Source organism: Fusarium keratoplasticum, chromosome 5, assembly GCF_025433545.1.
Source record: "Fusarium keratoplasticum isolate Fu6.1 chromosome 5, whole genome shotgun sequence".
NCBI lineage: Eukaryota > Fungi > Ascomycota > Sordariomycetes > Hypocreales > Nectriaceae > Fusarium > Fusarium keratoplasticum.
Window position 1 is genome coordinate 3,252,865 of NC_070533.1, and position 19,037 is coordinate 3,271,901.

The 19,037-nt window shown below is 54.5% G+C and overlaps 4 protein-coding genes across 4 annotated transcripts; 1 reads left to right on the top strand and 3 right to left on the bottom strand.

The window, feature by feature from the left end:
• Positions 1-109: 109 nt before the first annotated feature.
• NCS57_00765400 (uncharacterized protein) lies at positions 110-1,398 on the top strand (the record flags this gene model as incomplete). Its single annotated transcript, XM_053057497.1, has 2 exons — positions 110-504; positions 576-1,398. The coding sequence occupies exons 1-2, from the start codon at positions 323-325 to the stop codon at positions 1,396-1,398; spliced, it is 1,005 nt and encodes a 334-aa protein (XP_052913692.1). The 5' UTR covers positions 110-322.
• A 1,387-nt stretch (positions 1,399-2,785) lies between these two features.
• NCS57_00765500 (Isocitrate dehydrogenase [NADP]) lies at positions 2,786-4,489 on the bottom strand (the record flags this gene model as incomplete). The annotated part of the gene is made up of 3 exons (XM_053057498.1): positions 2,786-3,210; positions 3,330-3,866; positions 4,051-4,489. The coding sequence occupies 3 exons, from the start codon at positions 4,487-4,489 to the stop codon at positions 2,786-2,788; spliced, it is 1,401 nt and encodes a 466-aa protein (XP_052913693.1).
• Positions 4,490-7,291: 2,802 nt separating this feature from the next.
• On the bottom strand, positions 7,292-9,115 carry NCS57_00765600 (uncharacterized protein; the record flags this gene model as incomplete). Its single annotated transcript, XM_053057499.1, has 3 exons — positions 7,292-8,392; positions 8,454-8,993; positions 9,059-9,115. 3 exons carry the CDS (start codon positions 9,113-9,115, stop codon positions 7,292-7,294), a joined length of 1,698 nt encoding a protein of 565 aa, XP_052913694.1.
• A 4,524-nt stretch (positions 9,116-13,639) lies between these two features.
• On the bottom strand, positions 13,640-14,439 carry NCS57_00765700 (uncharacterized protein; the record flags this gene model as incomplete). Its single annotated transcript, XM_053057500.1, has 2 exons — positions 13,640-14,045; positions 14,102-14,439. 2 exons carry the CDS (start codon positions 14,437-14,439, stop codon positions 13,640-13,642), a joined length of 744 nt encoding a protein of 247 aa, XP_052913695.1.
• Positions 14,440-19,037: the final 4,598 nt, after the last annotated feature.

The following is a 19,037-nucleotide window of genomic DNA, read 5'->3' on the forward strand; positions in this document are numbered from 1 at the left end:
TCGGCTCGTTGGATCGCCCTGACTCCATCCAGACCTCACCAATTGGAAGGACCCAGAGGCAGGGCGCCCTTGCGGCTGCTTCAGTGGAAGCTACGTACCGATCCGAGAACAACACCTCAGGTCCAGTGCGAAGGCGCCCCCAAATCTCGATAGCTGGCAAAACCCTTCTCTCCTCCATTGGATTGCTTCTCATCAGCATTTAGTGCATCACCAACTCGAGTCCCCCATCCAACCTCCACGCGTCCAAGCACATCTTTCAACACCATCTCCATTGAGACGTCGCGTTTTCTCCATCCCGGTCGCGTCCAAAGAGCCACTCACCATGGACGAGGCCCCCGTCAAGGCCGAGGGCGGCACCCGCCATCGCGCCGGCTACAAGTCGTACAAGAAGAAGTATAGAAAGATGCGCATCGTCTTTGACCAGAAGATGCATGACGGCGAGGAGCTACATAAGCAGGAGGACAAGGCGGCTGCGCTCGTAAAGCGCCTGGCCGTGGAGAATGAGTAGGTCATCACTCAACAGCCCTCAGCCTTGCGCGCATCATCGCTGACCTCTCCCCTTTCTTCTTTGACAGCCGCCTTTTGGACATATTACTCGAAATCAACAACTCGCCTCAAATCCCCCCCGAAAAGCAGATCGACCTCTCACTTGAGCCCTCGTCTGACCCCAAGGCATTAGTACTGCCCCTGGATCGAGATCATGCGGACCGAAAGGAAAAGCCAGGAAAGAAACTTGGAGACCTTATCAATGGCGTACCGCACTCATCATACAGCAATGCCAAGGAAACCCTGCCGGCCATCATCAGCGAGCTGAAGGCCCCTGAAGGCGAATTGCATCCTTCCGATTTTCTGTCCGCGGACGACATTGACAACTACATCTACGAGCTCGACACCAGCATCGATCCAGAATCAACCATCCCAACGCTCGCTCCCCGCGCGCATCCAAACACACACCAGCCTACGAACCCACATCTGAAGAACCCAACCAGCGTAACAAACTGGCTGCGCAAGCATGCCCCGAAGATCTTCCTACAGGACGGCGAAACTCACGGCGATGCTGATGACGGCGAAGGCGGTCACACTGGAGGACGTAAGACACGAGGCACTCGGGGCGAGCGCGGCGGTCGGGCCAGCACAAGGGGTAAACGTGTCAGCGCCGCAGCTCGCGCCTCGGCAGCAGCAGATCGCGGCGACTGGGATGCCAGCATGGACGAGGACCCCGACTTTGCTTCAACACCCGTGGGCAGAGGCAAGCGCAAGAGGAACGATGACGATACCGGCTACAAACCTCGCGGTTCGTCGACACGACCGAGTAAGAAGAAGCGCAAGAGCGAAGTCGACGGAACGCCCAGCGTGCGCAAGTCCAAGAAGGAGGCTGCTGCGGCCCGAGATGACTAGTACCGCGCCATAAGTTTCTAAAGATGGCCCTTTGCTCTTTTTCCTCTCTGGGTGGTCTTGTTCTTGAAGCGAAAATAGCCGCCTGATGAAAGAGAGACTGAGCTTGTGGCCTTTGTATTACTACCTTTCAAACCAACAACCACGGACAGCATCCGGCATGTACACACCTGCCAGGGCAAGGTACATACTACCATAATTCCAAATGCCATGCCCTCCACACCGCGGTGGATACCCGGCCAGCCGGGCCATCCAGATCGGGACAACCCGGAGACTCACCGGGCATACGGGATATCATCCTCATCACTGAACCCGCCTACGTTAGCCCCCGGGGGGCATTTTCCATTATCCATCTACACGTGCGGTATTAAGCCGAGGCATTCCTTTGCGAAGGGGGGAAAACAAACAACAAATGACTGGGAGGGGAGAGGAGGGGGAAACAGGGGAACCGGGGTTTCTGTTTGGGTGAACTTTGTGGGCTTTTTTGGGGATTTCTAGATTCATCTGCATTTTTCTTACAGGGGTTGCTTGGGCTTGCTGCCAGGCTACGGACAAATACCGAAGTTTGACAAGAGCACAAGAAGCAAAAGAGGCGTTCGAGCGGCATCTAGGGGCACAGCTACATCCTCATGTACATGTGAGAGAGGTGCGGGACGGACAAGAGGGCCCAATGGTTTTGCTTCAAGGCACTACTTTTGGCTTTGGCGTTGGTCGTATGACTCCTCTGACCCCCTTCTCCCGCTACCAAGAGGGCTAGGAGCAGCGCGCTGTGTCATAATGTACGTATGCACAATGGGACAACAGGGAACAAGAACGAGGTCGGTATCCAGGGATTGGAGTCTGCAAAAAACTATAAAGCAGGGCTGGGTAGCCCATCTTATCTTTATGTACCCAAGAGCAACCAGGAGTCTTCTATCTACATTGCCTGCCTGCTTGTCTTCCAATACATGACACACGAGATTCAGTCGTGCCGTCCCCCTCGAAACCCTTTTCCTTCTTTTTCCAAAAGCCCGTTCGTTTCGGTTCCTTATCATACCATAGTAACGATGGAGGTATACTCTGCATGATTCGTTGCCTTGTTGCCCGTGTTCATACAGGGGAATCTTCATGTGCATGTTTGCTCCTTGACGATGCCGACTTCATGCAAGCCGACGAGGCATTGCAATCGACAACCACGAGAGAGACAATGCTCTCTCACTCGCCGAGAAGCCGAGGTTCGATGCTGGCCAGCCACTAACAACACGTCCGACGCCGATTCTCATATCCTTCATGAAAGAAATGGCGACTCTTGTGGGTGAAAAAGAGAGACCAAGAGAGTGAGGAGGATGTAGGGATGTGTGAGAGGGTGAAAGGGGGGTGCGGGGGAGGAGGAGAGAAGTTGTCAAGACATTTACAGCTTCTCCTTGATGATGTTCTTCATGCGGCGCTCAACAGCGTTGAGGTACTCGGTGGTGGTGACATAGTCCTCACGGCCAGTCTTGCCGCAGGCAAGGGCAAGATCCTTGGTCATGATACCATCAATATCGACGGTGTCAATGCAGGCCTGCTCAAGGCTCTCGGCGAAGGCGACGACCTCGGGCTGGTCGTCGAGCTTGCCACGCTGGATGAGACCACGGGTCCAGGCGAAGATGGAGGCAATGGGGTTGGTGGAGGTCTCGTTGCCCTTCTGGTGCTCACGGTAGTGGCGAGTGACGGTGCCGTGGGCAGCCTCGGACTCGAAGGTCTTGCCATCGGGGGTGATGAGGACCGAGGTCATGAGACCAAGGGAGCCGAAGCCCTGAGCGACAATGTCGGACTGGACATCACCGTCGTAGTCTGGGAGTTGTGTTAGTTGCTATCATTGGAGGACGTCAAGTGACGAATCAATTGAATCGTGTCAAGCGACATGAATTCATGAGTTCGCACAAGTGTGCAGCATTAAGGGGAAGACTCACTCTTGAGAGCCATGATGTAACCACCAGAGCTCTTGATCATCTGGGCGACCATGTCGTCAATGAGACGGTGCTCATACCAGATCTTCTTGGCCTCGAACTCGGCCTTGTACTGGGTGTCGTAGAGCTCCTGGAAGATATCCTTGAAGCGACCATCGTACTTCTTGAGGATGGTGTTCTTGGTGCTCATGTAGAGGGGAAGGCCCTTGTCAAGAGCCAGCTTGAAAGAGGCGTGGGCGAAGCCAGTGATGGACTCGTCGGTGTTGTACTGGGTCTGGGCGACACCACCACCGTTCTTGAACTGGAAGACCTCAATCTCCTGGGGCTCACCACCCTCGGGGGTGTAGACCATGGAGAGCTTGCCAGGGCCGGGCAGGACAGCATCCTTGGCGCGGTACTGGTCACCGAAGGCGTGTCGGCCAATGATGATGGGCTTCTTCCAGCCAGGGACGAGACGGGGAATGCGGGGGATGACAATGGGCTCACGGAAGACGGTACCGCCGAGGGCATTTCGGATGGTTCCGTTGGGGGAAAGCCACACTAGAGCATGTAAGTCAGCTATGTTTCATTCTTCACGTTTTGGTTCATCACGGAGCATCTCATTCGTCATGTTTCTGCCCTCACTTTCTCCTCATCATGTGTGCGGGGGTGGCGATTGGTGGGGGAGATGGCAGAGAGCTGCAAGATGCAACTCGGGCTAGGCTAGGGATAGAAGGGAACTCACTCTGCTTCAGCTTGAACTCCTCGACTCGGGCCTCATCGGGGGTGATGGTGGCGCACTTGACACCGACCTGGTACTTCTTGATGGCCTCGGCGGCATCAATGGTGACCTGGTCGTTGGTCTCGTCACGATACTCAAGACCGAGGTCATAGTACTTGAGGTCGATGTCGAGGTAGGGGTAGATGAACTTGTCCTTGATGGACTGCCAGATGATGCGGGTCATCTCATCGCCATCGAGCTCGACGACGGGGTTCTTGACCTTGATCTTGGGGATAGCGGAAGCCATTGTGCGGACGGCGAAGGGGGAGATGGTCTGGACGGCACCGAAGGAAGCGCGGATAGGACGAATGGCGATCGGAGAGGAAGAAGCAAAGGCGACACGGCGCAGCGAAGACGATAGAAGAGACCTCGGGACGGCGGAGGCGAGGGCAACAGCGGGCATGATGGGCAAGAAGAGAAGAAGAGGGCGGGAAGCAAAAGAAGATTCCGATATAAAAGGGTCAAGAGACAACTGGCAAGGCCGGGCTCGGGAGTCGTCGCCGGTAACTTGGATTGGGTAACAGGCAAACGGGGAAGGCGCGAGTCCGTCTGAGGATACCCAAGGTTGGTAATTTGCTGCTTTGCTGCACACCTCCGGCGCGGGGTGTAATGCGGAACGACGGACGGTCGGAGGAGGGAAGGAGCCTACGAGGGTACGAGGGGGGCGTGCGTGTGTGAGGTGCCTTCCTTTGGGGTTAGGCAGTTGCTTCGGGAGGGGGAAGGTGCAAGGTGCAGCGCTTCAACCGAGGAAGTGGCCGGTTACTGCTTGACGCAAACGCAGGAAGGCGGCGACCGAGAGGAAAACCGACCGACGATGCGGCGATGCGACGGCGATGCGACGGGATATGGGGAACGACGATGGCGTTTCCCCCCAATGAGACGGAGTGGATTTGATGGGAACGGCTTGGTAGGCGCCGCTTTTTTTCTCGTCTGGGCCGAGCTAGTGCGAGGATCTAGGCGCAGAAAGAGAGAGAGGAAAGCTGGGGAATCGTTAGACCTTTGCGTCAGCCGCTGGGAGGAGCCGCGCAGATGGAGAATGATGCCATGCGGCGGCGGGAAGAAGATGCAGTGAGTGTTTTCTTTCTGCTTCCTTGTGTTCCCTTTGGGGGAGGAGCTCCCGGAGTCGAGAAAGGCATTGGGGGAGGCGAAAAAAGAGAAGGGGGAGTGAAGTTTGAAGCCAGAAAGGAGTGGTTCTCGTTGGTCAATGACGAGACGCAGAGCATAGATGATGATGTCTTGTGGCTGGTCGATGAGGCTCTACTAGCGAGCAACCCAATCCGAGAATGGAGATTCGACTTACAAATCCTTTTGAAGCTGTTTTTGCTTGCTTTTCCGGTTCGCGTTCTCTTTCTCGAAGCTGATGATGATGGTCTGAGAACTGTTGATGGTTCGAGAAACTGGGGGTTCTACCGAGCTCGAGTAAAAAAAGGACAGAACTCAATGATCCGACAACGGACTGCCGAGTGGGAATCACGTCGGTTTTTCCTTCTTAGCCTTCTGGGGTCATTTCTTCCTGGGTCGGCGCGACACGCCGAAGACGGCACAGAAGCGGGAATAAGGTAAAAAACGTGGCTGATCTTGTTAGACGAATGCGACAGGGGTCTAGCTACATAGATTTGGCGTCCTTTTTCTGATTAATGTCTCCTCCAGATGAAGCTCAAGCTGCGCTCGTCTTTTGCATCTCGCGATGATTTCCAGGCGGAGTGCACATCTCGCCAACCCGGACTCTTCGGCTCTCAAAATTACGTTTCCCCCTTCAGGGTGTGCCTCGAGTAGCCCAGACCTCTTTTCTTCCTCATTGCCAGGGTCCTTTGGGGATGCCAGCCTCGGGACCTGACCGAGCTGGGGCGCCCTTATGAACATCTGCAACCAGAGAAAAAGGCGCTTCTCAGACTTCTAGCCAGTGCCCAGCCTCGACGGTTAGCACTAGTGTCGATTCCGCGTGGGACCCCCAGTGCTTGTTGGGGGGGGTTTTTGGAGCAGAAGCGGGCCCTCTTCTGTTTTGCCTCCCCCTCTTGCATGACAGCTGGGTTTCGCCCTCGCCTCGGGGTTGCTATGGCCGAGCCTGAAAGCGACGATGCTTTGTCAGTCGAGGGTGTTGCTAATTCCAGTGGGCGTCACTGGTCAAACTCGATCCGGGTGGAGGTTGGCATTCCGAAAGGGGCAATTCCTCCTGTCCAAAGCCATCTATAACCATCACCACCAAGGACGGCAGAGTGTCTCGTGAGGATATGCGGAGTCGGCTTGTTTACTCGGCTCTTATAAAGCCAATTGACAGTTGCAATCCGGATACAACACACCGCTCCCCGGCAACCCTCCACCCCGCCGCGCGGGAGAGGGGGGAAAAAATGAACGCTAATCCGGGCCCTTCAGCTCGGCGCCGTCCGAATCTCCGTTCTCCGTCTCGGATCTCCGGTGGGGGACCCGCTCTCCGCGCCGTGATCGGGGGGAAGGGCGAGATGCGGGACACCTTGTTGTCGCATTTGCCGCCCGAATGAAAGGAAAGCTATTCCGATGCGTAGCAGGAGGGGCGGAGGTGAGTATCCCGACTGGAAACTCAACCGCTTTTAATATTTAGCATTATTATCCGTGCCAGGGATGAGCTCTTCCGAGGAGGCCTGGGAGACCAAAGAACCGGAATAGTCTTCTAACCCGATAGTCTTGGGGTTTTTTTTTACTTCTATATCCAAACAAAGCATTCTAGGAAGGCGGCCATTGAGGAAGACTCGCAGCTTCGTTGCACGACCTTGGTGTACAACTCAGGACTTCTCTCGTCTTCGTGTTTTGCCCATCCGCTCTCCGGAAAAGCGTCCGAAGCCGCAGCGGCTCCGGATTTGACTGCACATCTAACATCTGTAAGTCGAGGCAAATTTTACGCCCGCCACGCCTTCTACAACCGAAGCAAGGCAGAGAAAGGCAAAAGAAAACAAAATATGACACCAGAACGAGAGTATCACAAAGGATTAATAGACATATCCAGCTCCCATTGAGCACAAAACGTGGTCACAACACAACCACAGGGTAGGCGACAATTGTGGAACACTTCCGAGCCTCGGAAGACAAGCCCGAACTTACATCAAGACACTACCGAGCATTGCATTCACGATCATCAAGGTCCTACACAGTCCTGGTGTTCCTATAGTACACGATTCTTTCCCAACTACACCCTGTTACATGATATCCATAATGTCCAAGTCCCACCAGCTTACACATCAAAAATCTCGCCGACGCCCTCATTCCCGCCTCTTCGGTTCTCGACAATATCCAGCCTCCACCCCTCCCAGTGCTTTAGCGATCGCTTAATCTCCTTGATCCGCTCGATCCGCTTCTTCGACTCCTCCTCCTGGGCCTTTCGGAACGCCTCCTCGTCAAAGTCCATGTCATCATCATCAAGGAATTCATCATCGTTACCACCTGCCAGGGCATTGAGTCCGCTTGTCAGGAATTCGCCAATGCCACCCGGCCCAGACTTTCTCCGCTGAGTTGGCGAGATCGCATGTCCTGGCGAAAGGTCGACATCGTGGAAACCTGGGCTTGTCGCCTCCAGCTCACGTCGCTTGCCAATCCAGGCCCCACTACGAAGCTCATGAACCTCGCTCTCAAGAGCCCGGATCTTTCTCTCAAGCTTCTGGCGTTCTTCGTCCTCAAGCTCATCAACGCCCTCGTCATCCAGCCCACCACCTCCTTCGAGAGATCTGCGGCTTCGAAGTTTCGTATTCTCACTCTCAAGCTTCTCGAGCTTCGACCGCAAGTCAGTCGCGTCTCGTTCCGCCTTCTCCTTCTCCTTCTTCAGTGCTTGTAATCGTGAATCTTGCTCCTTGTGCAATGTCGTGAGAGTCGTAGCTTTCTTCTCCAAAGCCTCGACCTTCTTCTCGAGCTCATCGCGAGCATTGTTGGATTCCTCGAGTTCATGCTCCAGAGTCTTGAGCTTGGTCTCAGCGCTAGTTCGTTCGCTGCCTTCTCGAACGGCCTTCTCTGTCGTTCGCTCGAGGTTGCGCTTCAAGTCCTGAAGCTCACGCTGTGCCTTGCCCGCCGCAGCCTCTGCCCGTGCTACTTTATCCTCCAAGGCGGTAATCTGCTCCTTCTCAGAAGATGAGCCACTGGCATGTCGCTCAGCTTGCGCCCTGAGCTTTGAGATCTCAATCTCCATCGACTCGATGGTGGCCGACTTTGCGTCAAGCTCAGCCTTCAGGTCAGCAGGAGGCGTAGACAGGGACATGGATGGCCGATGCGCGTGGCCAGAGCCCCGCGATACTTGTTGCTGAAGCTGCGAGTTCTGACGCTGCAAAGCGGCAAGCTGGGTCCTCTGTAACATGTGTTAGTGAGCTTGCAGATTGATGTTGCGATGCGCATAATGAGCCTCTTACCAGACTGTCGCAGAGTCCGTCTTCGGGGCCACCCGTCTTGACATGGTCATCGCCGTCGTCCTCCCGGATGTCTGCCAGCTCATCTTCAGCCTTTTGCCACCTCTTTTCCGACTCGGCGGCTTCCTTGGCCAGGCGCTTATTCTCTTTCTCGAGCTCCTCGATTCTGGCCACATGTTTTCTGTAAATATCTGGCGCAGTGTCACCATCGGGGCTGAAAGGGCCGGGAGATATGGCACCACCAGGGGGGATGGATCCCGCGCGGAATGATGTAGACCTCAGCTTCGACTGCTGGGCCAAGGATGGAGCAGCTGAAGAGGGTTCATCTTCATCGTCGTTCTCTGGCGCTTCAGCATCGTCCTTGGGTGTCTCCTTAGGCTTGTCTTCGGTTTTCTCTGTGGGCGCTTCCTCGGTGGGCTTCTCGTCGGTTGGAGGGGGAGCATCGGCGGAGCCCTCTGGCTCAGTTGCTGGGGTCTCAGCAGCCTCTTGCTTGGTCTTCTTGGATGCGCTGCCCTTCTTCTTGCTCTTCTTCAGTTGCTCGACCTGAAACGACCACGGGTCAGCTTGCTACATGGTTGGCAACGGGAGGAAGGGAGGGGTGCACGAACGCGCTTCTTGGCCGCGGCGATCTTCTCCTGGCGGGCCTTTTCGTCGGCGTCAGCCATGGTGAGTCGAGGTACTGCACGTGTATAGTTCGGATTAGGAGAGACGCGTGGTAAGTTTGATGTCGGCGTTGTTGAAATGTGTCGTCTAGATCGGGCTTGGATACTGTAGGTTGGTAGGTACGTGTTGGTGGCAGCTCCACACTCAAGGGAGCTCCGTCATCCTGCTGAAGCTTAGTTGGCCTGTGCAGGGGCCGTGTAATCGGTGCATGTTTCAATTATCGACACTGTGTAAACACCATCGCCTCGCCTCTCACGTCTCTCTTTGGATGTGTTTTGACTGGAAGGCTTTACGTTGGATCAGAGTATAATGGTTAATTTCTCAATGAGGCGTATGGAAAAAGCCGAGCCTCCCAAAACTTATGAGTTTGCTGGCTGCCGATAGTTCAGCCTCTTATTCGCATTCCTATATGGTCTAGATCCTTGACTCACTTACATCACCCTAATGAGGAGAAGCTTCCATAACCAGTTTGAGAACTTAGTAAACCTCAATTTTCATCTTTTAATTGGATACAAGCTGGGATATCCATGCAAAGGTTTGATTCTGTTGGGTTCCAATGCCAGGCTCAACCCAGGGGTCTATGTACCTACCCAGTTGTTTGTTGGTGATCGCGACGGGCAGTGGCAGTTGCCTGGCAAGAATGGCAGGTGCCCCTCTCAACTTTTCACGTGAAAGTTTTGGACAAAGAAGACTGGAACTCCTCACAATGAATTGTGAGCTTCCATCCTTCAATCATTCATCTTGATCCTTCGCTGACCTGCTGCACCGCTCCAACGCCAAGCGCCTTGACATGAACTGGACTGAAGGCTCTCTCGCCCGTCACTCCCGCCGTAAAGGATGGGATAAGGATGCTGCCCGCCAGAAGGAATACTTTGCCAAGGCCCGAGCCAGGAAACAAGAGGCTGCTTCTGGGAAGAATACACCCAGAGTTCCCTTCGTCCCTGACTACATCCTACGCGAGCCGGCGGCGGGCAATTCCTCCAGCTCCCCCACTCATCGGAAGAAAGACAAGTCACCCCGAAAACGATTGATACAAAACCAAAATGATGCGAATGAGAGAGCCATTCCTTCCAGGGGTCACTCACAGCCAGGCCAGCGGACCTCGGGTTCGCTCCTTGACCCAACCACATGGGCCAATCAACACCGAACTGACGTCGATATTGACGCCAAAAGACGAAAACTCCTTCAGGAAACTGACTGGAGTCGTATCCGTCTTCAGAAGCCCCTTGGGCCCATCTACCCGCAGCAAAGGGCACCCGTTGCTCACTTCACCTCTAGAGGAAATCGCCACTTGCCAGGCAACCAAGCCAATACCCTGCTGCAAATACCTGGACTTGATAGCCGCTTGAATGAGAGACCGCCGACACATCGACCAGGAAATAGCATGCAAATAAGAATCGGGGACCAGCACCTTCGCTGGAGCACGGAGAGCAACTCGGTCCGAAGTTCTGTTTCACGGTGCGGACCACTTGGGGAATTGGGGGCATGGCACTCTACACCACCCAGATCAATAATATCACGCTCGCCCTTTGAATCACGCCCAAGTGTGAGTCACCTGTCTGAACCTTGCGAGCATCTCGGAACCGACTCCAGGCCGCAGCCTCCATCCTCAGACCTTGCGACCGCCATTGGACGTTCTCTAGAGGGGCGACGAAAGAGGCAACCAAATGCTATGCACGATCGCAGCATCGTCGTGACATCTTTACCACCTGTTATACATCACCCTCAACCCACTCGAGACGGACACCTGTTCGACATATACTCTCTCGAAGTTCAAGACAACGACAGTGTCGCCGCCCGAGTTGGCTCAACTGGTCCGTCCTCGAGTCACCCCCTGTCCGATGATATTCAATGGAACGCATGGCTGAACGAAACTCCTGAACCTGAACCACGAGGCTCTTCTTCGGTATATAACGGACCAGGCTCATTTCCTCGCAATACTCGGGCCTGGGGCGATTCAGACGATCGATCGCAAACTCATGACACCATCTATCACGGGGTGGCGCGACGAGGCAATAGTAGGAAAAGCGATGAGCTTTCGCTACTATCAAGCTCGCGTCGGTCTTTTCAGCTTTCTTCTGATGTCCCAAGCGAAAAAACGCATGCGACCATGGTAGACCTCGAGTCGCCCAAGCAGACCCGTTGCTCGAGAGTCGAAGAAGAGGCATGGGCTGCCTTTGTCAGGGGTCCTAATCAAAGCCATGAATTGGGCAAGTCATATTCGACACCGGGAAGTAAACCAGTCCCCACAATACGGGAGAATCAACGAAAGGCCTCGAACACCCAAGAACTGATGGAACTGTTGGTTGCGAAGGAAGGGAGACAAGAAACAGGTCATGAACACAGAGAAACAACACCGCAAGAGGATGAGGATGAGATTTGGAAGAAGTTCATCTTCGACGACTACGCCGAAATTAATCGCAGAGCACGGGAAGAGATCCATGAAAAGACCAAATGTGACCTAGGGTTGAAGAAGGCAATTCCCCTGAGTTATGTTTTGGAGCCGGCTTCAGGGGCCAAGAACGACCAGATGCGCAAGACCCCAACGGCTGTCACAGAGCCGTTTTCAACACCTTGCCTGGACTTGAATTGGAATATACTCGAGCCTTCACGCAGTGCGGTACAACCATCTCCAGCGCCAAAGACAGGAATGGGTCCCCCGATGTCACAGCCCCCAAACACAACTGTTGAGTCGAATCCAGCACCCAACTTGGACTTGGACACTAGTATGCTAGAGCTCTCTGAAGCATATGAGCTTGACTTGAGCCTTCACATACCTGAGTTTCCGGACAGCATCGCGGAGTTGCCTTCAGCACCAAAGCCCGACTCGAGTATGCAGACGGCAGAGGTCTCAACTGATGCAATAGAGCCACCATTGACACCTGGAGAAGGGCAACCAGGCGCATGTACAACACACATTGCCACCGAGGAGCTCCCTGAAATACTGTCTTGCACAGATGAAGGTATGCAGGCTCCATCAGATGCCGTCGCGGAAACGAATACGGTGGATGCCGACTCGGCAGCTGCCCAGCCAGGTTCGCCTCAACCGGTGCAGCCAGAGTTCAAGTTTCATCACCCGAGCCTTTTTGTTGGACGTCTGGCCAGTAATGGCCCAGCCAATATGCCATGCGCACCCTCGACTGCAGCGTCAAAAATGGGCAGGCGACCAAGAGTCAGGGGTCGCAGGTCGCAGGGAAGGCCGGACTTTCGTACGATGCCGGACTATGATGGAGATCCGATTGAGGAGTGCTGCGAGGGCTAGGCGAAGACCGAGTGACGGAGATGGGGATGGGAACATGCAATGGGGCTGGGTGCTTGCTGCATGGGGCATGAGGTCACGGGTTGTTTGTGCAGTGCGCGATATTGTGTAGCGCAGACTGGGGAAGCCTTCATGGTGGCACTGACATCAAGTCTGGGGAAAGCATTTGCAGGGAATACGGTGTCACGGGAGACAAAGGGAAGGATATCAGGGATCTACTTGTCTCTTTTCTTGTTACACACCCAGCCAAGGGTATGAATATGCCGTGATGACCAAATACCACACCGTAAAAGTCGAGAGGGAAACAGAATGTCAAATAATTGTGCCATTGTTGGGTACTGTAGCTGTAATCCAGAAGCCCCACACACAAGAAATACTACATACACGAGAATGAATACACACGAGATGCGCGCCGCGCAACGCAACACGCCCCCGGCAAACAAATCCGAAACCCAATGACATAAACAAGAAAAAACTCCCGCCGTCTATATAGTTAGTGCCGTAATATCTTTCCCTCTAAAGTAGTGCGGGTATCTCATATCTCATCCCATCCGTAGACGTCACAGCATCATGTCACTGCCAATAACAACACCTCTTATCTCGTTGCCTTGAGTGAGCTGAACCCCAGCCCAGATCAGGTCCCAGTAAGCTTGTCCAGAAAAGGAAAGTCGATAGAAGAATGGAAGGAATGGAAGAACTGATGGTGCACACCACAGCCACGCTTGACATTCCCCGCAGCAGGGCCCCGCTTCTAGAACAATTCTCTCAAGTCAGCCTCATGGGCTGGGATCCTAGTCTGTCCTGGTGGAGACGGGGATCTGCAGCGCATGGGTGGGCGTTTTCGAGAGGACCGGGGAGGATCCCTTGCTGCGTCCTGCAAAGGTGGTGTGGGCGACCAAGGACTGAAGGAATGCGAAGCCAAGAGAAAGTATGCCGAGTAGGCAGACGTTCAACATGTAAACGAAAAGACCAAAAACGCCTTGATGCCCGAAGCCGTTCATGGTGGTGTGCCGGTCTTGGTGATGTACAAGGGTTCCTGCAGCCTCATTGCCAAGCTGCGAGGCGGCATCGAGAGCTGGGCTGGGTAAAAGTGCACATGCCGGCACATGCCGCCGTACCGATGACAGTATCGATGTGAAGCGAGCCTGTCGAAGCTGCAGAACTGTGCTGCGCAAGGCGCAATCATGATTCCAACCAGGTGCGAGACTTTGTGGTGTCTTGTGGTTGGTTGGTTGCGTGAGCAAGGCTGTGTCTCTGCTCACCCTCTTCAAGATCGGCTGCGGCGCTTCTCCTTGCGCTTGGGCTCACAAGACACCTTGCACTTGGGGCATTCAAAGTCGTCCTTGGAGATGTAGACCCGGATGAGGCATCGCGGGCATCGCCACCAGTTGTTGGCATAGTATCGATCCTCGAGCCACTCTTCGTTGACGACGACGCCGCGCTTCTGGATATCCTCACGATGGTACTCGCGCAAGTGGTCGCGGAAGTGATCACGACGACGGAAAGGCTCGCTGGCGCGGGTGCATCGTGGGTAGTCGCAAAAGTACGCCTCCTTGGTCGAATCAGGATTGTGAGTGTTCCTGTAGTGGCGCTGAAGATCGGCAGTGCGCTTGAAGGGCTTAGCATTGCAGCCAGCGTAAAGGCATATAGCAGGAGCGTCTTGTCCGGAGGGACTGCAGCGAGTTAGCTCAAGAAACAAGAGAAAGCAGTGGATAAGGGACAGACGTACCCATCACCCCGAGGAACAATGGTGTCCTCTGAACCTGCAGAGTAGGCTGAGGAATAAGAATCCTGATAGGTAGAGTCTTGTAGGTAGGCAGGGCCGTGTTGATATGCAGGATCCTGTTGTTGAGCAGAGTAGTTGACCGCCGACGGGTCGCTGTAATAGTAGCCACTCGGCATGGGAGACTCAGGGACGGTTGAGGCGGTAGAACTACCCCCAGAGCTGGCGCCCCGGGCAAGGGGGTAGGAGTAACTGTCGTATTGATACGCAGATGGCGACGTTGCCTGGTCTTGGGAAGCCGAGACGTCGTACCAGTAGTTGCTCTGCTGGTCGTAGTAGCTCATTGTGGCGGCAATGAAGGTGGCAGTAGGCCTTGAAGAAACAACTGATCTGTTGCAAGTATAGAGGAGCTATAACTTGGCTCCGTCAACGTGGGTATTCGAGGCACGGGTGCTTGAAAGGTCGAGCAAGCAGCTTGTGAATGACGAGAGTAAGAGATGGTGGCATGCAAGAGGCCACGAGTAGGTTATTGTCTTGGTGGTAAATCCCCAAACGAAGATGTAGGGCTTTCTGCATGGAAGTCGATGCTGTTGATGTGATGGTGATGGTGATAAGTGAGTTGAAAGTGAGGGCGGCCAGGCTGGTTATATGCTTGAGAGTCCGGTGTCTAAAGAAGGGGGGGTCTGTTTGGACGGGTAGGCTAAGTAACAAGGCCGGCAGGGTGAGGCTCAAATCGCACATTGCTTAGTGAGGCGGAAGGTGAAGAGTCATGTCATACACAAAGGGAAAAGGCAACATGACCCTGAAACTGAAAGAGAACTACGTGGTGCCGATTCTGGTAGCTCTTAGCTGCAAGACCAAAGGGGTATCATTAGGCTTCTAGAATACTATATGGGATCAAGAACCTGGTTCGGGGAGGTAGTTATCGGGGATGCAGCAGGCCCAGCCACAGCCAACGCTTGATCTGATGGGCCCTGGACGGGACATGGCTGACATGGACAAGACGAAACAAGGTCGACCACTAGAAGCCAAGACAACAAGGGTGGCAGTGATAGAGTGAATCGAGGGGGAAGAAGAAGCAGGGGTCTGAGGCGAAGCATCTGGCACTAACTGGCTCGTGATCCAAGTTGACACTTGTCGGTTGGACGGGCACTAGGTATGAAAGAGCCAAAGCAGATGATGACAAAAGGGCGTCAAGACACAAACGTGGAAACCGAGTTGAGAGGCGCTTGCCGGGCTTGGATAGCGAGGCCGGTGTCCCGAAGAGGAAAAGATGGTGAGGTGGTGATGCACAACTTTGAAGCTAGGAAGAGGGTTCCTGAGAGAACGAAGCTGCTTGCTTGCATGAGAAGGATCAACGGGGCCGGCCGCCTTGTACAGAGTACAAGGCAGAGAGCCGGGTCGACCGGGGTCTGCGCGGTGCAAGGTACAAGTGGGCGTACACTGGCGATGAGAGCATGCTTTGCACCAAGAAGACTCAAGGGCTCGACAAGAGAGCACGGGGTCAGGATCAGCACCAACCTAGCCACTAGAGTTATCTTGGCCCTCGCGTTGTGGCAGCACAAATGTGCCCGAGCATTTGAACAGGGTGTAAGTAGCGCCCGGGCCAATGACATTGGCGGCGAGGCAACAAAAGTGAAAGCTTAGAGGGAAGAGCCCGGAGGTCGAGGGAGAGCTGGTCCGAGTTGCCAGTGACGTTACCGGCTGGGCGGGTGCCATGAGGCTATGACATGGCCACGATGGGGCTGACGGAATTGATCGATAGGGCGGTTGACGTTGGCGGTTGATGGCACAGGTAAAGACATGGCGGCGGGAGTGGATGCGGGTGTGGCAGACGGCGATTGGGGAAGTTGTTTTGGTTTGTGCATTCGGTAGGTAATCCACTTGTCGCGAGATAGAGATTACATAGTGGCAGTGCGCGACCAGCAAAATCTCGGTCGCTTCCAAAGGCAAAGCCAGTTTCAAGAGCCTGGGCGTTTTCAGGGCCACCTACATAGGGGTGTGTCGCTGGCGTCTTGGGCGTGGCCCGCAGCCGTGAAAATGAGGTGCGCTTGCGCCACAGAACGACCAGGGGCCGGCGGCGGCTGGTATGCAATTGTATGTAGGAGGATGCAGGGGAGATGTTGAACGTCCAAGGACAACATCTGTAGCTGTCGCTGTAACTGTCACCTTGGATCCGCGTCGGTGGGGAAAGGACGATGATTGCCGCAGGTCGCAGCGGGAACGGGGCCGTCTCTGCGACCTCGCTAAGGACTGAATTGATGAGCACTCGGTAACGGGAGGAATTAATTCAATCGTCGTTGCTAGGGGATCCATCTCGTCCCATCTGCCCCATCGCGGGTCAAGGACATGGGGTCTTTCAGGCCCATCAAGACTGGGCCTTGACATAAGGACACGGTACTCGGTGGTATCGAACATGCCGGAGGGCCGTCGAATCAGGTTGAAAGGGGATATCGAAATCAATTTTTTTGGGGTTGCATGGCTGAGGCAGAATAACGAGGCAGAAGGGAGAGTCCTACAGGTAGGACCTTCTGAGGCTCCCTACCTACCTACGCCCTGGGCTTGCCCGGGTTAACCATCTCACTGCCCTTTGGCAATGACGAGGAAAGAACAAACCAACTCGACATTGGCCAACTGGCAACCACAGGCTTTCCCAATATCCCTTCTCTCTTTGAGCATTTCCCATCCATCTATTCCCATCATCATCATCATCGTCATGCCCATCATGCACTTTCATGCGGTGGCCTAGATGCTTTGCATTAACACCCGCCGCGCGACTTGGCCATCTCTGCAGTACAAAGCCATCCATCAACAACAAGTGGACCCAATAGACAGCCCGCCTTACTAGGAGGATGTGGCACACGGGACATGACATTACACGGCCAGCAACCGCCCATAGCGCACAAAGCAAAGCAAAGCAAAGCACAAGCACAAGGCTCAATCAACACCATGGGGATGAAGCTTTGGTGGGTGCACAGAACTTACTGTACCCCTGTTGATAGCTCAACGACCAATCGAATGGCACACCTTCTGCATGGATTCTTGTCTACCTCTGCTGCCTGGCCCAGAGAAAGTCTTGGTGGAGTTGCGATTGCTTGAGCTGTGGCTCTGGTCAGTCGATCCAGGTACCTGAAGATGCTCAAATACAGTACCTACCTGACTGGCACATCATCGCCAACAACAATAAGCGACAATCACCTCAAGCGGATCAAGCGCACAGACGATGGACGGGCACGGACGATGCATCGCCATACCGCCAACTCCCACGCCCCCGTCTCCCCACACTCTTGGTCACTCATCTGGTTGACCTACAGCACCTTACACGGCCGGTGTAATTGCCTCTGCATCACATCCGTTGCTGAGCGCCGCATGTAAGTCAATCCGGGACGTCCCTCAGCCATTTTGCTTTTGCGAGAACACAGAAGGCAGGGCAGGCAGCCCACCAGAACGCCCTAGGCGACCAACAGCCAGCAACACCAAGCAGAGCAACCACCCATGGACGCCTTGTCTCGTCTGCCTGACCTACCGGGTTCATCTCCGGCTCCTGCAAGTCAACACAGGAAAACTCTCCGACAAGGCCGTTGTCGGCGTCTAGCCTCTGGTTCGTCGATTTGGACTGCTTGCCGAGGTGCCGTTCGTTCCATGGAGCTTGGGGCGTGTTAGTGAGGCTGACTGAGGCAGTGACAGCAAACAGACGCAAGTTATCGGCTTTGGGATGGTTCGCTTTCTACCCAAGTCAATGGTTCGCCCGCTGCCTCGACGATTAGAGGCTCCACTGCAATTGTTTCCCGCAGGCTTCGCCCTCTTCGTTCCGTGACCATTCGCTTGCTGACCTCTGCCCGACGAGCTTGCCAAGAACCCTCGCGGGGAAGCTCTGGGTCCATGCCGCGAGGTTGACAGGCGACCTTCGCTAATCAGGATCCCCCCTTTCTCGTGTTCAAGGATCTTGCTCCCGCGACGGTCTGTCTGGACAAGGACCCCGGGCAGATAAGGAAGCATTCTGGAAACCTTCTTGTTCCGTTTCTGTCTTCGTTCCGTTTCACTCCCCGGCCATATTCCGCGGTCAAGACCGAAGGGGCTAGGGGAGATATCGTCCTGCGGTTGTTCGCTGTTCCGAGCTCTGTTGATGGATGATGCATCACCAGGTAGTGGCAGTACTGCGCCGCAGTCCCAAGTCACTCCGCGGAAAGGGATCCGCCTGTCCGAGAAGAACGGCGACAATGACAAGGTGAGATGAATTCTAACGAGAGCATTGCCTCATTATCCCTCGGCCGGCCGACGATTCGATTGGCTTGTTGAGTAATGAATGGGTGACGATGCCACAAAAGAAGGCAACCAGAGGCGCCAATGCATGGGAGCCTCTCTTGTCCCGCCAGCCCTGGTTTCAACCAGACAGCTTGCACTTTTCCATGGCCCAAAGCAGAGTGTTAGGTTCGAGTTCACAACCGCCATGGATCAAGTCTTACTTTTGTCAGTCAGGGTTGAACAGAAAGGGTCAAGGGAGGAATCGAGACCACAAACGCAACTGCAGTTGCCTCAGTTGAGACACCAAGGATTTGTTCAGCTCGATTTCATTTCATTTCTTTTCTTTTCGGAAGGGGCTGCGCATTTTTGCCATCAGATGACTCTGCATTGCCGCCTCGCTGATGGTATCGTATCGACATGGTCGCAGCGATGTTTTGTTGATGACCGAATCCCTGGCTGATGACTGGCGACAGCCAGCACATGGAAGAAGAAAAAGAAACCCAATTGCATAAGTTCAATTCCATCTTTCAACCTCGTCTCATCCCTAGATATATCATGCAAACATATGCTCCTAATTCCCCATTCTGTCCTTTGGGCAGCAATGCATCTCACCCCGTTCATGCACTTTCACGCTTCGGTCCATGAGCGCTTCACCTTGATCGAGACCGAGGACGTGCCACGTCGACACACAGACACA